Source organism: Macaca thibetana, chromosome 19, assembly GCF_024542745.1.
Source record: "Macaca thibetana thibetana isolate TM-01 chromosome 19, ASM2454274v1, whole genome shotgun sequence".
Classification (NCBI taxonomy): Eukaryota; Metazoa; Chordata; class Mammalia; order Primates; family Cercopithecidae; genus Macaca; species Macaca thibetana.
The window spans coordinates 23,317,883-23,338,545 of record NC_065596.1 but is presented as its reverse complement, the minus strand read 5'-3'; the positions used below and the strand labels follow the sequence as shown (position 1 = coordinate 23,338,545).

Sequence of the window (20,663 nt, the reverse complement as noted above, 5' to 3'; positions counted from 1 at the left end):
AAAAAACAACATTAAACAGCATTAAGGTTGGACCCAGCGAGTCCACTTCTGGGCATATACCCAAGAGAATGAGAGCGGGGTTTTTAAGTGATCCACACACACAACTCACAACAGCTCCATCCCCATAGCCAAACAGTGGGGTAAGGCCAGGCGCCATGGCTCATCTCTGTCATCCCAGCATTGTGGGAGGCCGAGGCCGGCGGATCACCTGAGGTCAGGAGACCAGCCTGGCCAACATGGTGAAACCTCCTCTCTACTAAAAATACAAAACTTAGCCAGGTGTTGTGGCACGCACCTGTAATCCCAGCTACTCAGGAGCCTAAGGCAGAATTGCTTGAACCTGGGAGGTGGAGGTTGCAGTGAGCTGAGATCGCCCCACTGCACTCCAGCCCAGATAACAGAGCAAGACTTCGTCTCAAAAAAAAATGGGGGGAGGGAACCAAGTGTCCACCAGCGGTTGGAGGGTCAGCACAACGTGGTCCTCTGCACAGTGGAATATTATTCAGCCTTGAAAAGGGATGAGAAAGCCCGGTACAGTGGCTCACCCAATAATCCAGCACTGTGGGAGGCTGAGGCAGGATAATCACCTGAGCACAGGAGTTTGAGACCAGCCTGGGTAACATCTCTACAAAACCCCATCTCTATAAAAAATGTAAATCTTAGCCAGGTGTGGTGTGTGCCTGTGGTCCCGGCTACTTGGGAAGTCAAGGCAGGAGGATCGCTTGAGCCCATGTGGTTGAGGCTGCAGTGAGCTGCACTCAGCCTCACTCCAGCCTGGGCAACAGAGCCAGATGCAGTCTCAAAAAAATAAAAATAAAAGTGAGGCTCGGACACAGGCCAGAGTATGGGTGCACCTTGAGGATGTCATGCTCAGTGAGAGACGCCAGACACAGAAGGACATGACCTGTCTGATTCCACTCCTAGGAGGTCCGTAGAGTCTTCAGATTCACAGAGACAGAAAGGAGGATGGGAGGCGGCAGGGCTGGGGAGGGGACGGGGAGTCAGTGTTCCTTGGGGACAGTTTCTGTTTGGGAAGATGAGAAAGTTCTGGAGAGGAGGGCAGTGAGGGCTACATAGCAATGAGTGTGCTGAACGTGGCCGAACTGTGTACCTAGAAATGGTTAAGATGGCAAATTTCACTTTATGACTTTTACCACAATAAAAGATTTTTCAAAAGTATCTTCCACGTGTCCACTTGTTCACATGGCAGCTGGGAGTAGGAATGCCCATGTTGCCATATACAGATGGGGAAACTGAGGCAGGGCACAAGGGGAGTTCCAGGAGGGCAGACACAGTCTCTGCCCCTAGGAACTCTTTCTCCTCAGAAGGAGCTGAACCCAGGGAGGGGCGGGGCCCCAGTCGTCCCTGAGGACACCAGGACCCAGCACCTCTCGCAGACCCAGGGAGAGGATCCCTTGTCCTGCTCCTGGGGACACCTGGCCAGGGGGCTGGAGAGGGTGGCCTGCGGGTTCCTTGAACTGAGCCGTCCCTCCCTCTCTCCCCAGTCATCTCAAAATCCAATCCATTTTACCGGCTGGCACTTGGCATTTTATTCATTTCATGGAGGATTTTTTTCCTCCCTCTGGAACGTTGGCTCCAAAAGGAGATGAGGTTTGGGGTGGGTGTGTGTGTGTGTGTGTGTGTGTGTGTGTGTGTGTGTGTGTGTGTGTGTGTGTGTGTGTGTGTGTGTGTGTGTGTGTGTGTGTGTGTGTGTGTGTGTGTGTGTGTGTGTGTGTGTGTGTGGTGTGGTGTGTGTGTGTGTGTGTGTGTGGTGTGTGTGTGTGTGTGTGTGTGTGTGTGTGTGTGTGTGTGTGTGTGTGTGTGTGTGTGTGTGTGTGTGTGTGTGTGTGTGTGTGTGTGTGTGTGTGTGTGTGTGTGTGTGTGTAGAAAATCCATTCATTAGAGCTGAATGTTCCCAGCACAGCGGCTGCTCTGCTGCCCTGCGGGATCTGGGAAGACACCGCTGGGAGGATGGGACGAGGAATGTCCGGGCAGGGAGGAAGAGAGGAGGTCCTCTGCTAGATGGATAGACAGATGCAGTCGGCCCCCGTCTATCAGGGGCCTGTGGGATGCCAGGGCCCCAGAAGGACCCCCCGAGGCCCAGAGGACATAGACAGGCTTGGGGACTGGTAGACAGTGGGGAGCTATGGAAGGTTCTAGAGCACTGGAGGAGGGGAATGTGAACAAGCATCCTTGTCTGGGCGGTTGCTCAAACCACAAGCAATTATAGAGTGCCTAGTGTGTGCCAGTGTGAGACAGAGCAGCAGCCAAGCCAGACCCACCCTGACCCTCCCAGAGCTGAGTGGAAGAGATGGTCACTAAATAAGAAGAAAATGAACAAAAACTTGGTAGGCTGTTACGGAAATGTGTGGGGGTTGGGGGTGGGTAGCAGCAGGACTTAAATGGGGCAGGGAGTGGTGCTTCCTGCATTTTCTCAGTGGCAAGTAGGGAACGTTTTTCAGGGCAGGACATTTGGAACTGGGTTTTGAAGGGTGAAGAGGAGTTCTGTGGCCCAAGTTGCCTGCTCACTGCTGGAGGGCAGATCTACTCTATAGGTTCCCATCATCTATGCCTGCCTCAGTTTCCCCAGGGTGCACTGGATGTTAGAACACACCCCTGGGCTGGCCTGGTTAGAAACTGACCACTTCCTGGATGTGGGAGACAAGCATGACCCTTCCTGGGCCTCAACTTCCCTGCCTGAGCAATGGTTGACATTGGTGGAAGAGGTCAGGGATCCTGGAGAGGAACGGGGTGGGCGTCCGGGCCAATTTTATTTTGTTATTTTATTTTATTTTTTTGAGACAGAGTCTCGCTCTGTCGCCCAGGCTGGAGTGTAGTGGTGCGATCTCAGCTCACTGCAAGCTCCGCCTCCCGGGTTCAGGCAATTCTCTTGCCTCAGCCTCCCGAGTAGCTGGGACTACAGGTGCGGGACGCCACGCCCGGATGATTTTTGTATTTTTAATAGAGACGGGGTTTCACCATGTTGGCCAGGCTGGTCTCGAACTCCTGACCTCGTGATCTGCTCGGCCCCCCAAAGTGCTGGGATGACAGGTGTGAACCACCGCGCCTGGCAAGTCGGGGCCAATTTTAAAGCTCAGAGTCCTTTCCTGGCACCTCCATTCCATCTGAGGCCTGAATCAGAGCAGGGATGGGCAGTGGTTAGGCGTCCCCAGCCCCCGCCAAGTGTCACCGCCGAGGCCCGCAAGCAACCATTGGGAGGCTCTATTCCCCCCCCCCGCCCACTCCGGACAAGGCGCGTCCCACTCCCCCCGCGCGGTTGCTGGGAACCCCGAGGCGGCCCGGGCGGGGTGCGGAAGGAGCGTCGGAACCTGGCCGGGTCCCTCCTCCCGTGCCGTGGTCCGGGCGGCTGAGCCCCGCGGCGAGCGGCGCCGACAACTTTGCGATGGAGTTTGTGCGGGCGCTGTGTCTGGGCCTGGCGCTGGCGCTGGGGCCGGGGTCCGCGGGGGGCCACCCGCAGCCGTGCGGCGTCCTGGCGCGCCTGGGGGGCTCCGTGCGCCTGGGCGCCCTCCTGCCCCGCGCGCCTCTCGCCCGCGCCCGCGCCCGCGCCGCCCTGGCCCGGGCAGCCCTGGCGCCGCGGCTGCCGCACAACCTGAGCTTGGAGCTGGTGGTCGCTGCGCCCCCCGCCCGCGACCCCGCCTCTCTGGCCCACGGCCTGTGCCAGGCTCTGGCGCCTCCCGGCGTGGCGGCCCTGCTCGCCTTTCCCGAGGCTCGGCCCGAGCTGCTGCAGCTGCACTTCCTGGCGGCCGCCACCGAGACCCCCGTGCTCAGCCTGCTGCGGCGGGAAGCGCGCGCGCCCCTCGGAGCCCCGGTACGCGGGACGCGCGGAGTCAGGACGTGGGGGACCCGGGGGGGCGGGAGGAAGCCCTGGGCACACCCGGAGTCAGGATGGGGGTGCCGGGACTACGTAGGCAGGGAAGGGGGATCCCGGGACGCTAGACGGGCCCCAGGGCTCAGAGATGGGGAAAACCCGGGTGTCCTCGGAGCAAAGAAACCGGAACCCAGAGGCAGAGACCCAGGGGCAGGGACCTAGACGCGGCGTTGAGAGCCCCAGGGACGCCCCTGGAACGCCCCTGCAGACCCCTTCCCAGCGCCCTAGTGGAGACCCCGCCACTGTGGCCTCTGCCCCTTCCTTGCCCAGGCCCCTTCCCTCCTTGCCCACAGACCCTTCCCTGGTCCCTGGGACCTCCTGGTCCCCACCCGGCTCTGGGGGGCTGGCTGGAGGACAGGCGGTCTCCCTCCTCACTCTAGGGGTGCAGTTTCGGGGTCTGCAGGTCTGGATCTCCCTCCTTCCATAATTCTCCCCTTCCCCTCCCAGAGGCCTCCAAGATCCCAGAGCAACCCCTGCCATTCCAACCCCAACTCCATTCCCACCCCCCACCCCACCTCCCACCCCCCACCCCACCCCCCACCCCAGGCAGCCTTCAAGTTCCTCTCTTCTGATCCCATCCCAGGCCCAGATCCCGGGAGCAAACGGAATTAGAAGAGAAGGGCTGTTGACTGGGTTCTGGGGACCCTGTTGTTCCCCCCGGCAGGGCTCACTGCACCCCAGATAATAAACCCCCTTCCATCGCCTAGCAAGGAAGTCCCAACTCCGGACATGGGGCCTGGCTGAGCTCTATGCCCAGCTGCCCCTCCTTCCCAACCCGCGCAGGAGCCCATGCAGCCCCTCCCTCTCCTCAGGGAGGGAGACCCTGACGCTAGAGGGGGAGTCTCTTAACCCAGCTCTGCAGGTGTCCAGGGGACCCCTGTCCCCCACCACCCTAGGGCTGCTGGGAGACGCGGGTCTCAAACCCAGGCCTGGGGCGCCCTCTGCTGCCGCCGCCAGGAGCTGCACCGCTGCAGGCCGGGGCGTGGGACCGACCCAGCGTCTTAGGGACTGGCTTGGCCCCCTGGGGACTGAGCCGCATCCCAAGCCCATTCTCCGGCGCTGGGCACCCTGCTTCCACCCTGGGAAGCGCCCTGCCCACCCGAGGGGACTGGCAAAGCTCTCCCACCTTAAATGCACTAAGTTAAATCCAGGGCCGGACGTGGTGGCTGGCGCCTGGAATCCCAGCACTTTGGGAGGGCGAGATGGGAGGAAAACTTGAGCTCAGGAGTTTGAGATCAGCCTGGGCAATTTGGCGAGACCCCATCTCTACAATTACAAAAATCAGCTGGGCGTAGTGGTGGGCGCCTGTAATCCCAGCTACTCAGGAGATTCAGGTGGGAGGATCACTTGAGCCTGGGAGGCAGAGGTTGCAATGAGCGGTGATCGCACTACTGCACTCCAGCCTGGGCAACAACCCAGCACTGTCTACAAAAAAAAAAATATATATATATATATATATATTTTATATATAATATATATACAGGCTGGGTACAGTGGCTCACGCCTGTAATCCCAGCACTTTGGGAGGCCAAGGCAGGCGGATCATGAGGTCAGGCGATCAAGACCATCCTGGTGAACACGGTGAAACCCCGTCTTTACTAAAAATACAAAAAAAAAAAAAAAAAAAGAGCCGGGTGAGGTGGCGGGTGCCTGTAGTCCCAGCTACTCGGGAGGCTGAGGCAAGAAAATGGTGTGAACCCGGGAGATAGAGCTTGCAGTGAGCCAAGATCACGCCATTGCACTCCAGCCTGGGTGACAGAGCAAGACTCCATCTCAAAAAAAAAAAAAAAAAAAAAAAAAAAAATTCCAGGAGAACTTCCTGGATGGCACTGGGCACAAAGGGGCCCCTCAGCCCTCCATGTGCCTGGCATGGGGCAGTAATGTGTGAAAAGGCTGCTAGGGGAAGCTACCTGGTTTGGCCCTAAACACAAGGCCATCACTGGGCTCACCTTTATGGGCCACGGCTCTTGGCCCTAGAGGGGTTCCCAGGCAGGTAGGTGCCACGTGAGGTCAGGACTATAAAGGAATCAGGAAGGGACCTGAGGCTGGAGGAGTTCCAAGCTGGAGCCTAGGCTCTGCCTGGAGGATGGAGAAGTCCGAATAGAGGAGGAGCAATGTGTTTGGGTTTTGAAGGATGTATAGGAGTTGGTGGGCATACAAGGAGAAAGGTATTCCATCTGGGGAACGGCACATGCAACACACACACACACACACACACACACACACACACACACACACAAACACCAAGTGGGCCCATGACAAGGGTAGCTGGAGCCAAGAGAGGCTGGGAGGCTGAGCTTTGTGGGGATGGTGATGGGGAGCCATGGAAGTGTTTAGAGCAGGGCTGGGGCTGGGGGGAGGTGGAAGGGAGGTATAGCCATGCAGCTGGCATCTACTTACGGATCACCCACTGCTGGATTGGGAAGCGCTTTGTGGGGGTGGAGGTCGTCAACCCTAACTGTGGCCGCCCCTCTCCCAGAACCCATTCCACCTGCAGCTGCACTGGGCCAGCCCCCTGGAGACACTGCTGGATGTGCTGGTGGCGGTGCTGCAGGCGCACGCCTGGGAAGATGTCGGCCTGGCCCTGTGCCGCACCCGGGACCCCAGCGACCTGGTGGCCCTCTGGACAAGCCGGGCTGGCCGGGCCCCACAGCTGGTCCTGGACCTAAGCCGGCGGGACACGGGAGATGCAGGACTGCGGGCACGCCTGGCCCCGATGGGGGCACCAGTGGGGGGTGAAGCACCAGTACCCGCGGCGGTCCTCCTCGGCTGCGACGTTGCCCGTGCCCGTCGGGTGCTGGAGGCCGTACCTCCCGGCCCCCACTGGCTGTTGGGGACGCCACTGCCACCCAAGGCCCTGCCCACCGCAGGGCTGCCGCCAGGGCTGCTGGCGCTGGGCGAGGTGGCACGACCCCCGCTGGAGGCTGCCATCCATGACACCGTGCAGCTGGTGGCCCGGGCGCTGGGCTGTGCAGCCAAGGTACAGCCAGAGCGTGCCCTCCTCCCCACCGCAGTCAACTGTGGGGACCTGCAGCCGGCCGGCCCTGAGTCTCCCGGGCGCTTCTTGGCACGGTGAGTGGGGACCCCGCTTCCCTTAGGAGGGTGTCCGGGCCACAGAGTCTGCGCTGCCCATGGATCACAAAAGGCAACATGAGGCCGGGCGCGATGGCTCACGCCTGTAATCCCAGCACTTCGGGAGGCCGAGGCGGGCGGATCACTTGAGGTCAGGAGTTCGAGACCAGCCTGGCCAACATGGTGAAACCCCATCTCTACCAAAAAAAAAATTAGCCAGGCGTGTTGGCACACACCTGTAGTTCCAGCTACTCAGGAGGCTGAGGTGAGAGAATCACTTGAGCCTGGGAAGTCCAGGCTGCAGTGAGCTGAGACCGCACCACTGCAGTCCAGCCTGGGCGACAGAGACCCTGTCTCAAACACACACAGTCAGGATGCTTTGCTGATAGATGTCTTAGGTCCACAGAGGCAGTGCCCACCTGGGGAACTATCTCAGGGAGACAATGAGCTGACCTAGGAGGGAGGGAACGGGTCTCTGGCCGAGCCCTGGGGCAGTTCCTGAGAATGAACAACTCCTGGAAACAGGTGACCCCAGCTGGGCGCTTATGTGTCCGTCACTGACGTCAGGCATGGCGTATGTAGGGTGGGGGTACAGCCACAGCATCCGGGCATGGATGCCCTGGCATCAAGAGGTTAGGCTTGGGTGCACCAGGAGTGTCCACATTTGTCCTCATGACATGGACGGGGTGCCCAGTGGGAATTGGGCATGTGCTGGGCAGGGGTGAGGGAATGGAGGGGTCTGAACTTTGACACCTGACATCTCCCCCGCCCTGTCCCTAGGTTCCTGGCCAACACGTCCTTCCAGGGTCGCACGGGCCCCGTGTGGGTGACAGGCAGCTCCCAGGTACACATGTCTCGTCACTTTAAGGTGTGGAGCCTGCGCCGGGACCCACGGGGTGCCCCGGCCTGGGCCACGGTGGGCAGCTGGCGGGATGGCCAGCTGGACTTGGAACCCGGGGGTGCCGCTGCAAGGCCCCCACCCCCGCTGGGTGCCCAGGCCCGGCCCAGGCTGCGTGTGGTAACGCTGGTGGAACACCCGTTTGTGTTTGCCCGTGATCCGGACGAAGACGGGCAGTGCCCCGCAGGGCAGCTGTGCCTGGACCCCAGCACCAACGACTCGGCCACCCTGGACGCACTGTTCGCCGCGCTGGCCAATGGCTCAGTGCCCCGCGCCCTACGCAAGTGCTGCTACGGCTACTGCATTGACCTGCTGGAGCGGCTGGCGGAGGACACGCCCTTCGACTTCGAGCTGTACATCGTGGGTGACGGCAAGTACGGTGCCCTGCGGGACGGCCGCTGGACCGGCCTGGTCGGGGACCTGCTGGCCGGCCGGGCCCACATGGTGGTCACCAGCTTCAGCATCAACTCCGCCCGCTCACAGGTGGTGGACTTCACCAGTCCCTTCTTCTCCACCAGCCTGGGCATCATGGTGCGGGCACGGGACACGGCCTCACCCATCGGTGCCTTTATGTGGCCCCTGCACTGGTCCATGTGGCTGGGCGTCTTTGCGGCCCTGCACCTCACCGCACTCTTCCTCACTCTGTACGAGTGGCGCAGTCCCTACGGCCTCACGCCGCGTGGCCGCAACCGCAGCACCGTCTTCTCCTACTCCTCAGCCCTCAACCTCTGCTACGCCATCCTCTTCGGACGCACCGTGTCCAGCAAGACGCCCAAGTGTCCCACGGGCCGCCTGCTCATGAATCTCTGGGCCATCTTCTGCCTGCTGGTGCTGTCCAGCTACACGGCCAACCTGGCTGCCGTCATGGTTGGGGACAAGACCTTCGAGGAGCTGTCGGGGATCCACGACCCCAAGGTGGGCGGCCTCAGGGGGCTAGGGGTGGCCTCGGGGGGCTAGCGGGGGCCCCGGGTTGGGCTGCATGGGACAGCTGGGCATGGAGGATGTCCACTAGGCCAACTCTGTCCCAAGAGACATTTATTCAATTAATTAATGTATTTAAAGAAAAATGGCCGGGCACGGTGGCTCATGCCTGTACTCTCAGCACTTTGTGAGACCAAGGCGGGCAGATCACCTGAGGTCAGGAGTTCCAGACCAGCCTGGCCAACATGGTGAAATCCCATCTTTACTAAAAAATGCAAAGAATTGACTGAGCATGGGGGCGGACATCTGTAATCCCAGCTACTCGGGAGGCTGAGGCAGGAGAATCACTTGAACCCAGGAGGCAGAGGTTGTGGTGAGTCAAGATGGCGCCACTGCACTCCAGCCTGGGTGACTGAGCAAGACTCCGTCTCAAAAAATAAAAAACAGCCGGACGCGGTGGCTCACGCCTGTAATCCCAGCACTTTGGGAAGCTGAGGCGGGCAGATCACGAGGTCAGGAGATCGAGACCATCCTGGCTAACACGGTGAAACCCTGTTCTACTAAAAATACAAAAAACCAGCCGGGCGTGGTAGCGGGCACCTGTAGTCCCAGCTACTGGGGAGGCTGAGGCAGGAGAATGGTGTGAACCCGGGAGGCGGAGCTTGCAGTGAGCTGAGATCATGCCACTGCACTCCAGCCTGGGCAACAGAGCAAGACTCCGTCTCAAAACAAAAACAAAAACAAAAACCACAGAGATGGGGGTCTGGCTATGTTGTTCAGGCTGGTCTCAAATGCCAGGGCTCAAGCAATTCTCCCACTTTGACCTCCCAAAGTGCTGGGATTATAGGCGTGAGCCGCTACACTGAGCCTATTTTTATTTTCTTTTCGTTTTTTGAGACAGATCTTGCTCTGTCGCCCAGGCTGGAGTGCAGTGGCACGACCTCAGCTCACTGCAACCTCTGCCTTCTGGGCTCAAGCGATTCTCCTGCCTCAACCTCCCAAGTAGCCGGGATTACAGGTGCCCGCCACCATGCCTGGCTTTTGTATTTTTAGTAGAAACATGGTTTCACCATGTTGGCCAGGCTGGTCTCAAGCTCCTGACCTTGTGATCCTCCTGCTTCAGCCTCCCAAGTGTTGGGATTACACGAGTGAGCCACCACACCTGGTCCTATTGTCTTATTTTTTTTTTGAGACGGAGTCTCAGTCTTGCCCAGAGCTGGAGTGCAGTGGCGCGATCTCAGCTCACCACAAGCTCCACCTCCCAGGTTCAAGCGATTCTCCTGCCTCAGCCTCCCACAGTGCTGGGATTAGGTGTGAGCCACCGTGCCCAGCCTCCCTTTGTAATTTATTGGCAAAATTGGGTTTTCTGCCCTGTAGTGTCTCTTAACCTTTGGATCTGCCCAGTGGTGTCCCCTGGGGGTGCCTGGCCTGCTCCCCAGCCCCTGGTATTCCCTGTGAAGCGGTAGTAAAGCGTAGATGCCATGCTGTCGGGTGAGCTGACCGTTCCCGGCAGCTCTTCCAATGTAAACGCTGCACAGCCAAGCATAGACACAGCGTTTTCATCATCCGGAAAGATCCATCAGATGCTGCTGACCTAAAGGCACGATGGGATCCAAGTTTGGGTTTTTGGTGGTGCTGGAGTCCCGTGGGGAGGCCTTGGCGGGTGTGACCTCAGCAGCCAGACCCACCTTCTCATGAGAGGTCTGCACCAGGTTACCCTGGCAGCTGTAGGGAGAACAGACCAAGGATGGTGCGGGGAGGACCCGCGGAGGGGCCTGGGCTGGTCCAGGAGGATGATGGGGAAGGAGGCTGGGTTCAATACTGGACCCCAGTCTGGGTGGAGCCGTGGAGGGGTGAGCAGTGTGCTGAGGGTGGAGTCCCCAGGGTTTTCGGAGAAACAGGGTGTCACAGGCAGTGAGGACAGAGCTGCCTCCGCCGAGGGTGTGAAGAGCCAGAGTGGGGGCAGATCAGGAGTGAGGTCACGGATATGTTAGAGTGGGGCTCCCGTAGGACCCCGAGGGGAGAGGCAGAGGAGGTGGTAGGATAGGCGTCGAACCCAGGGCGAGGTCCGGGTGGCGATGGACCTGCCGGCGTTTAGAACAGAGGGTCTCCACTCGGGTTGATCGTGCCCCCCGGCCCCAGGGGACCCTGGACAGTGTCTGTCTGGAGACAGCTGTGGTTGTCACGCCTGGGGTGTGCTCTGGGCATGGAGTGGCTGGAGGCCAGGAATGCAGCCTCAGCGCCCTGCAGTGCCCAGGACGGCCCCACCCCGGAGAAGGGCGCGTCCCTCAATGGTCAGGAGTCCCGAGGGGCAGGCAGAAGCGCTGACGGGGTCCCCCGCGCAGCTGCACCACCCGGCTCAGGGCTTCCGCGTCGGCACCGTGTGGGAGAGCAGCGCGGAGGCGTACATCAAGAAGAGCTTCCCCGAGATGCACGCGCACATGCGGCGCCACAGTGCGCCCACCACGCCCCACGGCGTGGCCATGCTCACGTGAGCTCGGGCGCAGGGTGGGGCGGGGGCGGGGCGCAGGGTGGGGCGGGGGCGGGGCATGGGCGGGGCGACGGCTGACCCCGCTCCCGGCCCCCGCAGGAGCGACCCCCCCAAGCTCAACGCCTTCATTATGGACAAGTCGCTCCTGGACTACGAGGTCTCCATCGACGCCGACTGCAAACTGCTGACCGTGGGCAAGCCCTTCGCCATCGAGGGTGAGGGGCACCTGGGCGGGGCGGGGCGCCGGGGTCTCTGGGGACCTCCTGGGGGCAGTGGGGAGCCACGGAGGGTTTGAGGTGGCAAGAGGTGAAGTCTCACGTGTGCGGGCAGAGTTCCCCTGGGGCAGTCCCACCTGGCCCCACCGCCCGGCCCCGCGCCCCCAGGCTATGGGATCGGACTGCCCCAGAACTCACCGCTCACCTCCAACCTGTCCGAGTTCATCAGCCGCTACAAGTCCTCTGGCTTCATTGACCTCCTCCACGACAAGTGGTACAAGATGGTGCCTTGCGGCAAGCGGGTCTTCGCGGTTACAGAGGTGGGGCAGGGCCCAGGACAGAGGGTGGGGGTGGGGGGCCCTGGGCCTTGTCTGAGGTGACCAACCCCGTGCTCATTCCCCAGATATGCGTTTGTCCCCTTCTGCGCACTTCTATTCGCCCTACAAAACCCCAGTTCCAGTGCCCGCTCCTCCATGAAACCTCACTCCCCCAGCCATGGAGTCCCTGCCTCCCAGCCTGGCTCCACTGCCCCAGACCCCTCTCTCTGGCCCAAACTGTTCTCCCCCAGTTCAAGGCTCCCCAGGGGCCTGCCATTACGTGACCGTGAGGGGCTCCTGCTGTGCTGCCCCCAGACCCTGCAGATGAGCATCTATCACTTCTCGGGCCTCTTCGTGTTGCTGTGCCTGGGCCTGGGCAGCGCTCTGCTCAGCTCGCTGGGCGAGCACGCCTTCTTCCGCCTGGCACTGCCGCGCATCCGCAGGGGGAGCAGGCTGCAGTACTGGCTGCACACCAGCCAGGTGGGGACCGGGCGGGCGGCGGGCGGCCCCACCACCCCCACCTCCTCGCCAACCGTGTCTGTCTGGGGTTTTAGAAAATCCACCGCGCCCTCAACACGGAGCCGCCAGAGGGGTCGAAGGAGGGAACGGCAGAGGCGGAGCCCAGGTAAGTGGTATAAGTGGTGATCGGGGCGGACCACATCCCAGGACGACCCAGACTCACCCCACCAGCTCGCCCCGAAGCCGGCCGCGGGGTGCAGGAGGTTCGCGCAGGTCCCCCGCCCACCCCCGGACGGCTCTGTGCACACCGCAGCTCCCTGGTTGTGCCTATCGGCCATCCTCTGCCCTCAGTGGCCCCTGCAGAGGCCGAGGGCGCGAGACGGCTGCCCCGGCAGACACTGACCAGGCCGGTTTCGTCCCCAGCGGCCCCGAGGTGGAGCAGCAGCAGCAGCAGCAGCAGCAGGGCCTGCCAGTGGCTTCAGAGGGCTGGAAACGGGAGCGCCGGGTCGTGGACAAGGAGCGCCGCGTGCGCTTCCTGCTGGAGCCCGCCGTGGTTGTGGCGCCCCAAGCGGACGCAGAGGCGGAGGATGCGCCGCGAGAGCGCCCCGTCTGGCTGTGCTCCAACGGCCGCCCGCCCGCTGCAAGGCCCACGGGAGCCCCGCAGCCCGGGGAGCTGCAGGAGCTGGAGCGGTGCATCGAGATAGCGCGCGAGCGGCTCCGCCAGGCCCTGGTGCGGCGCGGCGAGCTCCTGGCACAGCTCGGGGACAGCGCACGCCACCGGCCTCTGCGCCTGCTTCAGGCCTCAGCGGCCCCCGGGGACGACCCACCACACTCTGGCCGACGGCGGAGCCGCGAGTAAGGTGGCAGCCAGGCCCTTTGGGCTCAAGACACACACATAGCGCAGTGGGCCGCTGTCAACAGACAGTTTATTCTATATACAAACACAATTTTGTACACTGCCATTAAATAGAATGGAATGAGCGCTCCTCCGCATTCCTCTCCGAGTGACTGGTTTGGCCCCCGGCCCACTCCACCCCGAGTGGGGCTGGCCCACAGCCCTGGCTGCTGCTGCTGTTGGCACCTGCACCCCACGTCCCTATGCCCGAGGCACAAGCTCTACTCTCCTGGGAACCCCAGGCCTGGTGCACACGCGGGGAGGGCCGGGCCATGGAGAAGGCACTGCAGGGAGCACCAGGCAGAGCCGGGCTGAGGCCGGAAGGGACAGCGCTAGGGTCCAAGGCCCCGCTCCATCCCGGCCTCTCCTCCACACCTCCGCCTTGCTCAGAGACCTGCACCATGGGACCCCACTCCATCCTCAAGACGGTTCATTACAGACCTTTCACCAAGCCCCCTCCAGAACCTTCCACGGAACCCCACCCCCTCTCTTTGCTGGCCAGCTCAAACAGCTCACTATCGGGTACAAGCCTCGGGCACAACCTCACACCACGGGGAGGGAAGCCCGCCTTCCGGGCAAACCCCATGACACCCTGAAAGCCCCCGACACAGGCTGGGCAGTCCCAGAGGAAGGAGGTGGCGACTCCCCAGCCCCCACAGGCTCCAGAAGGTCAGGCCCAGCCAGCAGGGGTCAGAGGCGGCTCAGCTGTGCGGCTCAGGACCCAGCCTCCAAGGGCACCTCTGTTGGGGCCATGGAGGCCGGGCTAGGCCCGCCCACTGCAGCTGCCAGGGGAGTTGTGTCGGAAGCTGCGGAGTCACTCGTGGGGACACTGTCCTGAGGGGCGTTAGGGAGGCCCCCAGCAGGGACCAGTGGGCTGGCTGGACGCCGCTCCAGGAGGGAGGCGCTCAGGCCAGACAGGAAGGAGGCGTCTGTGATGATGGCAGCGGTCTCTGCCATCCAGCCCAGGTCACCACCAGCAGCTGCTGCCACTGAGGCTGCTGCGGCCACCAGGGAGCTGGGCGCCGTGGCCACAGGCCCGGGACTCCCTCCGGCACCGGGCGAGACGGGACCCAGGGCGGGGGGCTGGCTGGCAGAGTCCGGGGCGGTAGCCGGGGCGCCCGAGTTGTTGTTCATGTCATCGGGCAGCACCGTGGGGGTCCCAGGGCCCAGTGGTGGTGCCTGCAGCAGCATCTCCTGGATGCGGACCTGCTGCAGGATGGCGGGCAGCTCGTAGTGGTGGAAGAAGTAGATCATGGAATGCTGCGGGAGGGCGGGCGGGAGTCAGGACGGGCCGCCCCTGCTCCGCCCAGCCACTGCTCCCAGAGGGCAGCCCATCCCGCAGGGCTTCTTCCCAGGACCATCCGCTGCCTCTGCCCACCTGGGCCCACCCTGCAGGGCTTCTTCCCGGGCTGCGGCCTCTCCCGCTTGGAAAGGCACGGCTGGCCCGCCCCCTGCTTGCCGCCTGGGCCTCACCTGGATGAAGAGCCAGGAGGTGACCAGGGCCAGGCTGCTGTACTGCCCATTGAAGCGGTAGTGGTAGGCATAGAAGGCGAAGTGGTAGAGATAGAAGAACCTGCGGGGCGGGGTGTGAGGGCGTCGGGGCTGCCCCGCCCCACCGCAGGTCCCACCCCGCCAGGCCACGCCCCTGGGGTTCCCCCCCCCCGCCCCCCCCCTGCTCCAACATCCCTCCCTCTATCAGCCCCCGACCCCTGCCCACCAGCACCCTCTCCATCCTGCCCCCGCGCCGCGCTCACCGCAGCCAGTGCCGCTTGCTGGTGCTGGTGTGGCAGCAGATGGCGTCGTACTGGTCCGCGAGCCACACGATGAGGATGATGTAGAAGGCGGTGGTGGTGTCGTTGAAGAACTCGGACATGATGGCCTCCATCCCTGCGGGGAGAGGCGGCGCCGATTGGAGCGGGCGGGGTGGGGTGCGGCGCAGGGCGGGGGAAGCCGGGTGGGGTCCTCACCGACGAGGGCCAGGATGACGGTCAGCAGGGGCGCTGCGGGGAAGGCGATGGCCATGTTCATCTCCAGCATCTGCAGCAGGTCCACTGCGGGCACAGGGCGGCAGGCGCCCGGTGAGGGCCTGGAGGACGCCCGCCCCGCCCCGCGCCGGCGGGCCACTCACCGATGAAAACGAAGATCTGGTGGTGCGAGTACCGCAGCAGCATGGACACGCTCAGCGTCTGCAGGGGGCGCGCAGGAGGGGCTTTGAGGGGCTGCTTGGCTCCCGCCCCGCCAGCGCCCACGCCCGCCCCGAGGCACTCACGAAGATGACCATGATGACGAAGGCGGCCAGGTACGACGTGCGCGCCATCCACATGCTCACGAAGCGGTAGTGCTCGCCGGACACCACGTTCCGCAGGAAGCCTGCAGCGGAGAGGGCCGTGAGCGCCCGCCGCAACCTGCGCCCTCGCAACCTCCGGCCCAGGGCGTGCCTCACCCTTGTTCTCCTCGTTCTCCGCCAGGCCCTTCACGCTGGACATGAGGATGTCGTCGTAGCCCAGAAACTCATCCAGCAGCAGGCGGCTGAAGCGGTCCCCAAAGCACTGGTCCCGCGTGGGGTCTGCGGGCGGGTGGATCAGGGAGCCGGGAGCCCTGCCCCAGCTGGTTCCATCGCTGAGGCCCCACCTGCCTCCCGGCCCTGCCCGTTCTTAGGAAACCACTCAGGAACCGCAGCCGTGGGAAGCGCGCCTGGGGTGGCGCAGACCCCGGTGCTTCCTGCACAGCCCCCAGCCCCGCACCTGCAGGAGGAGACCCCAGGGAGGAGGAGAGGCCCCGCCATGGAGCTCCCCCAGCCCAGCAGCTCAGACTCACCCAGGGTGACCACCATGACAGGGATACTCAGACGCTGGCGGGTGGCCGGCGACAGGCGCAGGAAGCCATACTCCAGCGAGTACTCCACGATGTATTCGTCCTGTGGCCACACTGCGGGGCAGAACCAGGGGCAGGTCAATGCCCCCCGCCCCATCCCCCACCACTGCCTCCAGGCGAGGCAGGTGTTGAGGGGCAGAGGGTGAGACCTGCTGAGTCCTGGGCCCCTGGTGGGTGCTGGGAGGACCCGACATGGACACTCGGGATGGTGCCCACCCACACTGGTGTCCCGCCCTGTGTCTGCAGAGGCTGGCCAGGCTCCTCCCGTGGCCCCCTGTCCCTGGCTGGGGCTGGCTGGGTGCAGGGCTGCCCCTCTGCCCTGGCGGCCTGTCAGCACACCCCCAACACTTCAGAGGCCGCGGCCCTCTGGATAGACCGCCTGCTGCTGCCAGATGGGCAGGGGCAGGGGCTTCCCTGAGCACAGCCAGCCAGAACTCCGAGCTCACAGCCAAAGGGGCCCATCCCCTCCAAGTTGCCGTTCACAAGAGGGTCCCAGAGAGGATGAGCTGAGCCAGTTACCCCAGGCCCTGGGGTGTCCCCACAGCCTCGTATGCTGACAGATGGCAGATGGGGAAGTCGAGGCACGGAGCTGCCCTGAATGGTCCAGGGCATGTGGCCAGCAGGCTGGGGATGTTCGGAGGGACCCCACCTGCGCCCCGGCACCCAGTGGCTGGGGCAGCCCTGTGAGGCAGCACACCTTTGGTGGGTGGCCTACCTTTGGTGGGCGTCTCGGGGAAGGGGAACTCCTGGCTGTCATTCAGGGCTTCTGTGCTACTCGGCGGCTTGAACACCTTGGGCTCGATGTCCAGCTCAAACTGTGGGCGACCAGGGACCAGGGCGTCAGCAGCGCCAGCCCAGGCTGTGAGGACCCGGCCTGAGGATGCAGTCCTGCTGACAGGAAGACGCTGCGTGCCTCAGCCTCTGCCCCATCACCGACCAGGCCAGGGTGGACTGCACGTGCCTCCTGCCTCAGCCGGGATCCCACCTCAACACCAAGCCTGCCCTGCTGGAGGCCATCTCCAAGCGTGGGTCTGAGTCCTGAAGCTGGGGAAGGGCCAGCCACAGACAGTGGGCCCCATGGAGGGCTCTATCATGCTCTGGCCAAACGCTCTAACTCTTGGGGTTGGCTTTGTGGGAACAGGTGGGACCCCAAACCCTGACTGCTGAAGCAAAAAGATCTCCCACCAGGCCGTGGGGCCCAACACAGCCACCTGGTCCCCCCAGTGCCCGAGGCCACCACAAGCTGAGCAGGCACCCAGCACCTCTGCAGGCAGCGGGGACCTCAGCACGGTGAGGATGGGCCCAGACCTCTCACCTCCCAGCCCCCAGGCCCCTCAGGTATTCCTGCCCACCGCACCCCCAGGCCCAGCCAATCCCCTCCCGGGACAGCTGGACTCTCGAAGGCTGGAGTCTGCCCAGCCCAGGCCTCCAGCAGGGAGACAGGTGGAGGGTTTGGCTTCAGAGCCCCCAGGCCACCAAAAGCCATGGCAGGCAGAGGCAGGCCTGTCTGCATGCCAGGTCCCTGAAAGTCAAGAACCCCAACATCCTGTCTGTGTCAGGAACTGCCCCTTCAGCCACGAGCATTTATGGGGCACCGGCCTCTGCCGCGGCTGAGCCCAGGCCTGGCTCACCTTGATGGAGCTGTTCCCAAACATCTCCATGGTCAGCTCCTCCTCCTCCTCGTCTTCCACGTCCAGGCTACTGCCTGGCTCCACGGCCAGGCCCGGGAAGCTCCCGGAGCCTCCGCCGTCACAGAACTGCAGGAAGACGGGCGCGCGGCTCGAGTTGTGCCGCACCTCCACACGCAGGATGCCCTCGCGAGGCCACTTGTCACGCACATGCTCCAGGCAGTTGATGGGCGAGCGGGAGAAGACGATATGGATGTAGGCCAGGACGAAGAGCACAAACAGGGCCTGGGGGACGGCCGGCAGTCAGTGGGCCGCCCCAGGACCCGCTGCAGCCGACACCTGGGGTCCTACGTGGTGGGGCGCGCTGGGCTGCCCAGGACAGGGGCAAGGAAGGAAACCCCGGAAGCCGAACTGGGCTCTGAGGACCCCGGGTCCCTCCCACACTGACCGCACCTGGCCAACCCCTCACGCAGCCCAAGTGACTGAGGATCCCGGGGACACCCCACTCCAACCCTGGAAGGGCTCTACCACCTGTGGCCTGGCTCTGACAGGCCCCCAGGGCTTAGGCAAGGCCTGTGACTGCCCCGCACCTCCTCAGGGGTGAGCCGGATGAAGCCAGCAGGCTGGGGCCCTCTCAGATGCGCACAGGACCCCCCCGAACCAGGGAAGAGACGAGGCTGGACTCAGACCCACCAAGTGGAGCACACCAGGCCTCTCTGCCAGCCAACAGCTCCCGCCCTGCAAGGAGCAGCCTGAGTGCTGCCGCCACCCAGAGGCCACCAGCTGGGCCCACTGCCTACGAAAGACCGGCACAGGCCTCCACAGCCCATCCTGCTGCTTCCTGCCTCACCTTCCACTGTGTCCCCAGCACTCCCCTGATCTCACCAGCTAAAAATAGCTTCTCTCACCTGACGGGGCGCCCTGTGCACCCCTCCCAGGCCTGGCGGGGCCAGCTGCAGCTGCTGGGGAGACAGTGGCCCTCCACGGCAGGGCCAGGCTGTCGTGCCCCCCAAGGCACAGTCTATGAACTGGGGTGGCAGCAGCTCTCACCTGGGGGCTCCTGCCCAGGGGATGCTGGGGACATCTGTGGTTGTCACAACTAGGGGAGCTCCCGGCATGGAGTGGATGAGGCAAGGGATGCTGCTCAGCACCCAGCAGTGCCAAGGACGGCCCCACCCCAACGTCCACAGGGCCTGGGGAGCCCACGCCCCAGCATGCTGCAGGCACAACTCAGAGGGGGCCCTCTAGGGGCAGTTCAGGGCAGCCCCTCTTCCACCTGCCCACCTCATCATCTGGCAGCTTGGCTGCCGACTGTACCTCCCAACCTGAGGTCTAGGCATCACCCCCCGAACCTGGTGAGGGTCACGTCCACCTGCTGCCCCGATCTGGGAAACTGAGGACCCAGCTGGGCCAAGGGGGCGCCCACGGCCGCATGGAACCCCAGACTCTCAGGGAAAAATTGACCAGACTCAAAACCACAAGCCAGAGAGGCCTGCAGCACAGGACCCCTCCCTGACCTGCTGGCAGGTGCACTGAGGCCTGGGGCGCAGTGAGCCACCTGTGGCCGCACAGCCATGGGCAAGACCAGCAGGAGCCTCAACTCTTCCCACAGGGAGCCGGGCCTCCTCTCCAGAGCCCTCTGCAGACCCAGCAAAGCAACCCACTGCTGGCCCGGCTGCAGTGCTGTGACCTGAGGGAGGCCCTGAGTCTGAGCATAGATGAAGCCCTGGGTCCAGCCGCACCTGCAGCTGGGCTCGCCCCATCACACTCGCCAGGTCCAGGAGCTGGAGAACCCCTGGGCCGATCTGAACTGCATTTCCAGTCCTTACAGCCAAAGGAGTGCAGGGGATGGAAGTTCGCACAGCACTGAGATTGAAGCAGAAACAAGCGACAGCAGAACCCTGACCACCATGAATTCAGGTCCCTCTGCTGGGGAGGGTTCCCCTGTGTCCTGGGGGAGGCAGGGAGGGCAGTATGAACGGTGGGCAGCCCTGGAGCCTGAGATGCCTTCAAAGCCTAGGACTTCCCCCATATGGCATCTGGGGACAGGAGCCACAGAGGCTGGGCCCAGTGGTGGGTCACGGTCAGAGACGCTGACCCAGCAGTCCCTCGGCTCAGCACCCTCAGGAGAGAGGGGCCGGCCAGGCCCACAGTGGATGCGCTGGTGGCCATGCTCAGCCTTCCAGGCCCAGACGTCCAGCAGGAGCTGTGCCCAGGACAGCTATGGACCCTGTGCCAAGATGTTCCAAAAAGTGCTGACACACAGTGGGCCGAGGTCGGGGCTGCCCAACGCTTCCCAAGGGACGCACGGCTGTTACCATCCCTGGTTTATAGATGAGGAACTGACGCAGAGTTCCTGACAGACCTGGACCTGCTGAGGTCACATGGCCAGGAGGGAGGGGCCGGGGCAGTGCCAGGCTGCACACTTAAGGCCCCACAGAGAAGAGCAGCGCCTGGGGTCGCCCTGAGGAAGGGTGTGAGTGACCTGTCCTATGAAGACAGCAGACATGATGAGAGGATGCCAGTGTCTTCACACAATGTGCACACACTCCAGTGGAAGACGCCAAGTCCCCCAGACGCTATGACTCAGATGTCACGGTCTCTGCCCCATCAGGTGCTCCGTGCTGACCGGGCTCAGGAACCCCCAGCCCGGGCCCACCACGGTCCTTCTTCCCTGACAGCCTGACCAGGAATCTGCCCCACTGGACGAGGCCTGCTCCCACCAAAGCCTCAGCTCCCCCACAATCTCCCACCACAAAACAAGGAGCAGGCACCGCCCAGCCAGACATAGGCTCATCCTGAGTCCCGGGTCCTCCTCCCCAAGACCTGTCATCAGCCACCTTGCAGCAGACACCTCACCTGGCCCGGCCTGGCACCACACGCCCAGGCAGCCTCGTCCACACCCACAGCAGCCCTCCCCAGGGATCTCAACTGCAAATGCTCCCACGGGCCCCTGGCCACCCTCCGCCCGCAGCCTGGCTCAGCCACTGGCACGTCTTGGGTG

At 63.2% G+C, this 20,663-nt stretch overlaps 2 protein-coding genes across 3 annotated transcripts in view; one reads left to right on the top strand and one right to left on the bottom strand.

Moving 5' to 3' along the window:
- The first annotated feature begins 3,384 nt into the window (after window positions 1–3,384).
- GRIN3B (glutamate ionotropic receptor NMDA type subunit 3B) lies at window positions 3,385–13,643 on the top strand. The gene is made up of 9 exons (XM_050771100.1): window positions 3,385–3,829; window positions 6,369–6,961; window positions 7,742–8,774; window positions 11,126–11,271; window positions 11,371–11,486; window positions 11,655–11,806; window positions 12,119–12,283; window positions 12,358–12,428; window positions 12,686–13,643. The coding sequence occupies exons 1-9, from the start codon at window positions 3,404–3,406 to the stop codon at window positions 13,119–13,121; spliced, it is 3,138 nt and encodes a 1,045-aa protein (XP_050627057.1). The 5' UTR covers window positions 3,385–3,403; the 3' UTR covers window positions 13,122–13,643.
- Window positions 13,172–20,663, bottom strand: part of TMEM259 (transmembrane protein 259) — a 202,452-nt gene continuing 194,960 nt past the window's right edge. The window contains exons 3-12 of one of the 2 annotated variants that reach the window (XM_050771130.1): window positions 17,663–17,944; window positions 16,747–16,846; window positions 15,975–16,085; window positions 15,601–15,723; window positions 15,427–15,527; window positions 15,286–15,343; window positions 15,125–15,208; window positions 14,912–15,044; window positions 14,631–14,730; window positions 13,172–14,417 (exon numbers count right to left, since the gene is read on the bottom strand). In XM_050771130.1, coding sequence (XP_050627087.1) covers window positions 13,872–14,417; window positions 14,631–14,730; window positions 14,912–15,044; window positions 15,125–15,208; window positions 15,286–15,343; window positions 15,427–15,527; window positions 15,601–15,723; window positions 15,975–16,085; window positions 16,747–16,846; window positions 17,663–17,944 — 1,638 coding nt within the window. In that variant the 3' untranslated portion in view covers window positions 13,172–13,871. The remainder of the gene's footprint in view (window positions 14,418–14,630; window positions 14,731–14,911; window positions 15,045–15,124; window positions 15,209–15,285; window positions 15,344–15,426; window positions 15,528–15,600; window positions 15,724–15,974; window positions 16,086–16,746; window positions 16,847–17,662; window positions 17,945–20,663) is intronic. The other variant, XM_050771131.1, reaches the window with a different exon arrangement.

Bases quoted from the DNA above. Each gene is read 5' to 3' on its own strand.
- GRIN3B (XM_050771100.1), top strand. From the start codon at position 3,404: ATGGAGTTTGTGCGGGCGCTGTGTCTGGGCCTGGCGCTGGCGCTGGGG. The intron at 3,830-6,368 runs GTACGCGGGACG...CCCCTCTCCCAG, and splicing joins GCGCGCCCCTCGGAGCCCCG to AACCCATTCCACCTGCAGCT. The intron at 11,807-12,118 runs GTGGGGCAGGGC...TGCTGCCCCCAG, and splicing joins GGGTCTTCGCGGTTACAGAG to ACCCTGCAGATGAGCATCTA.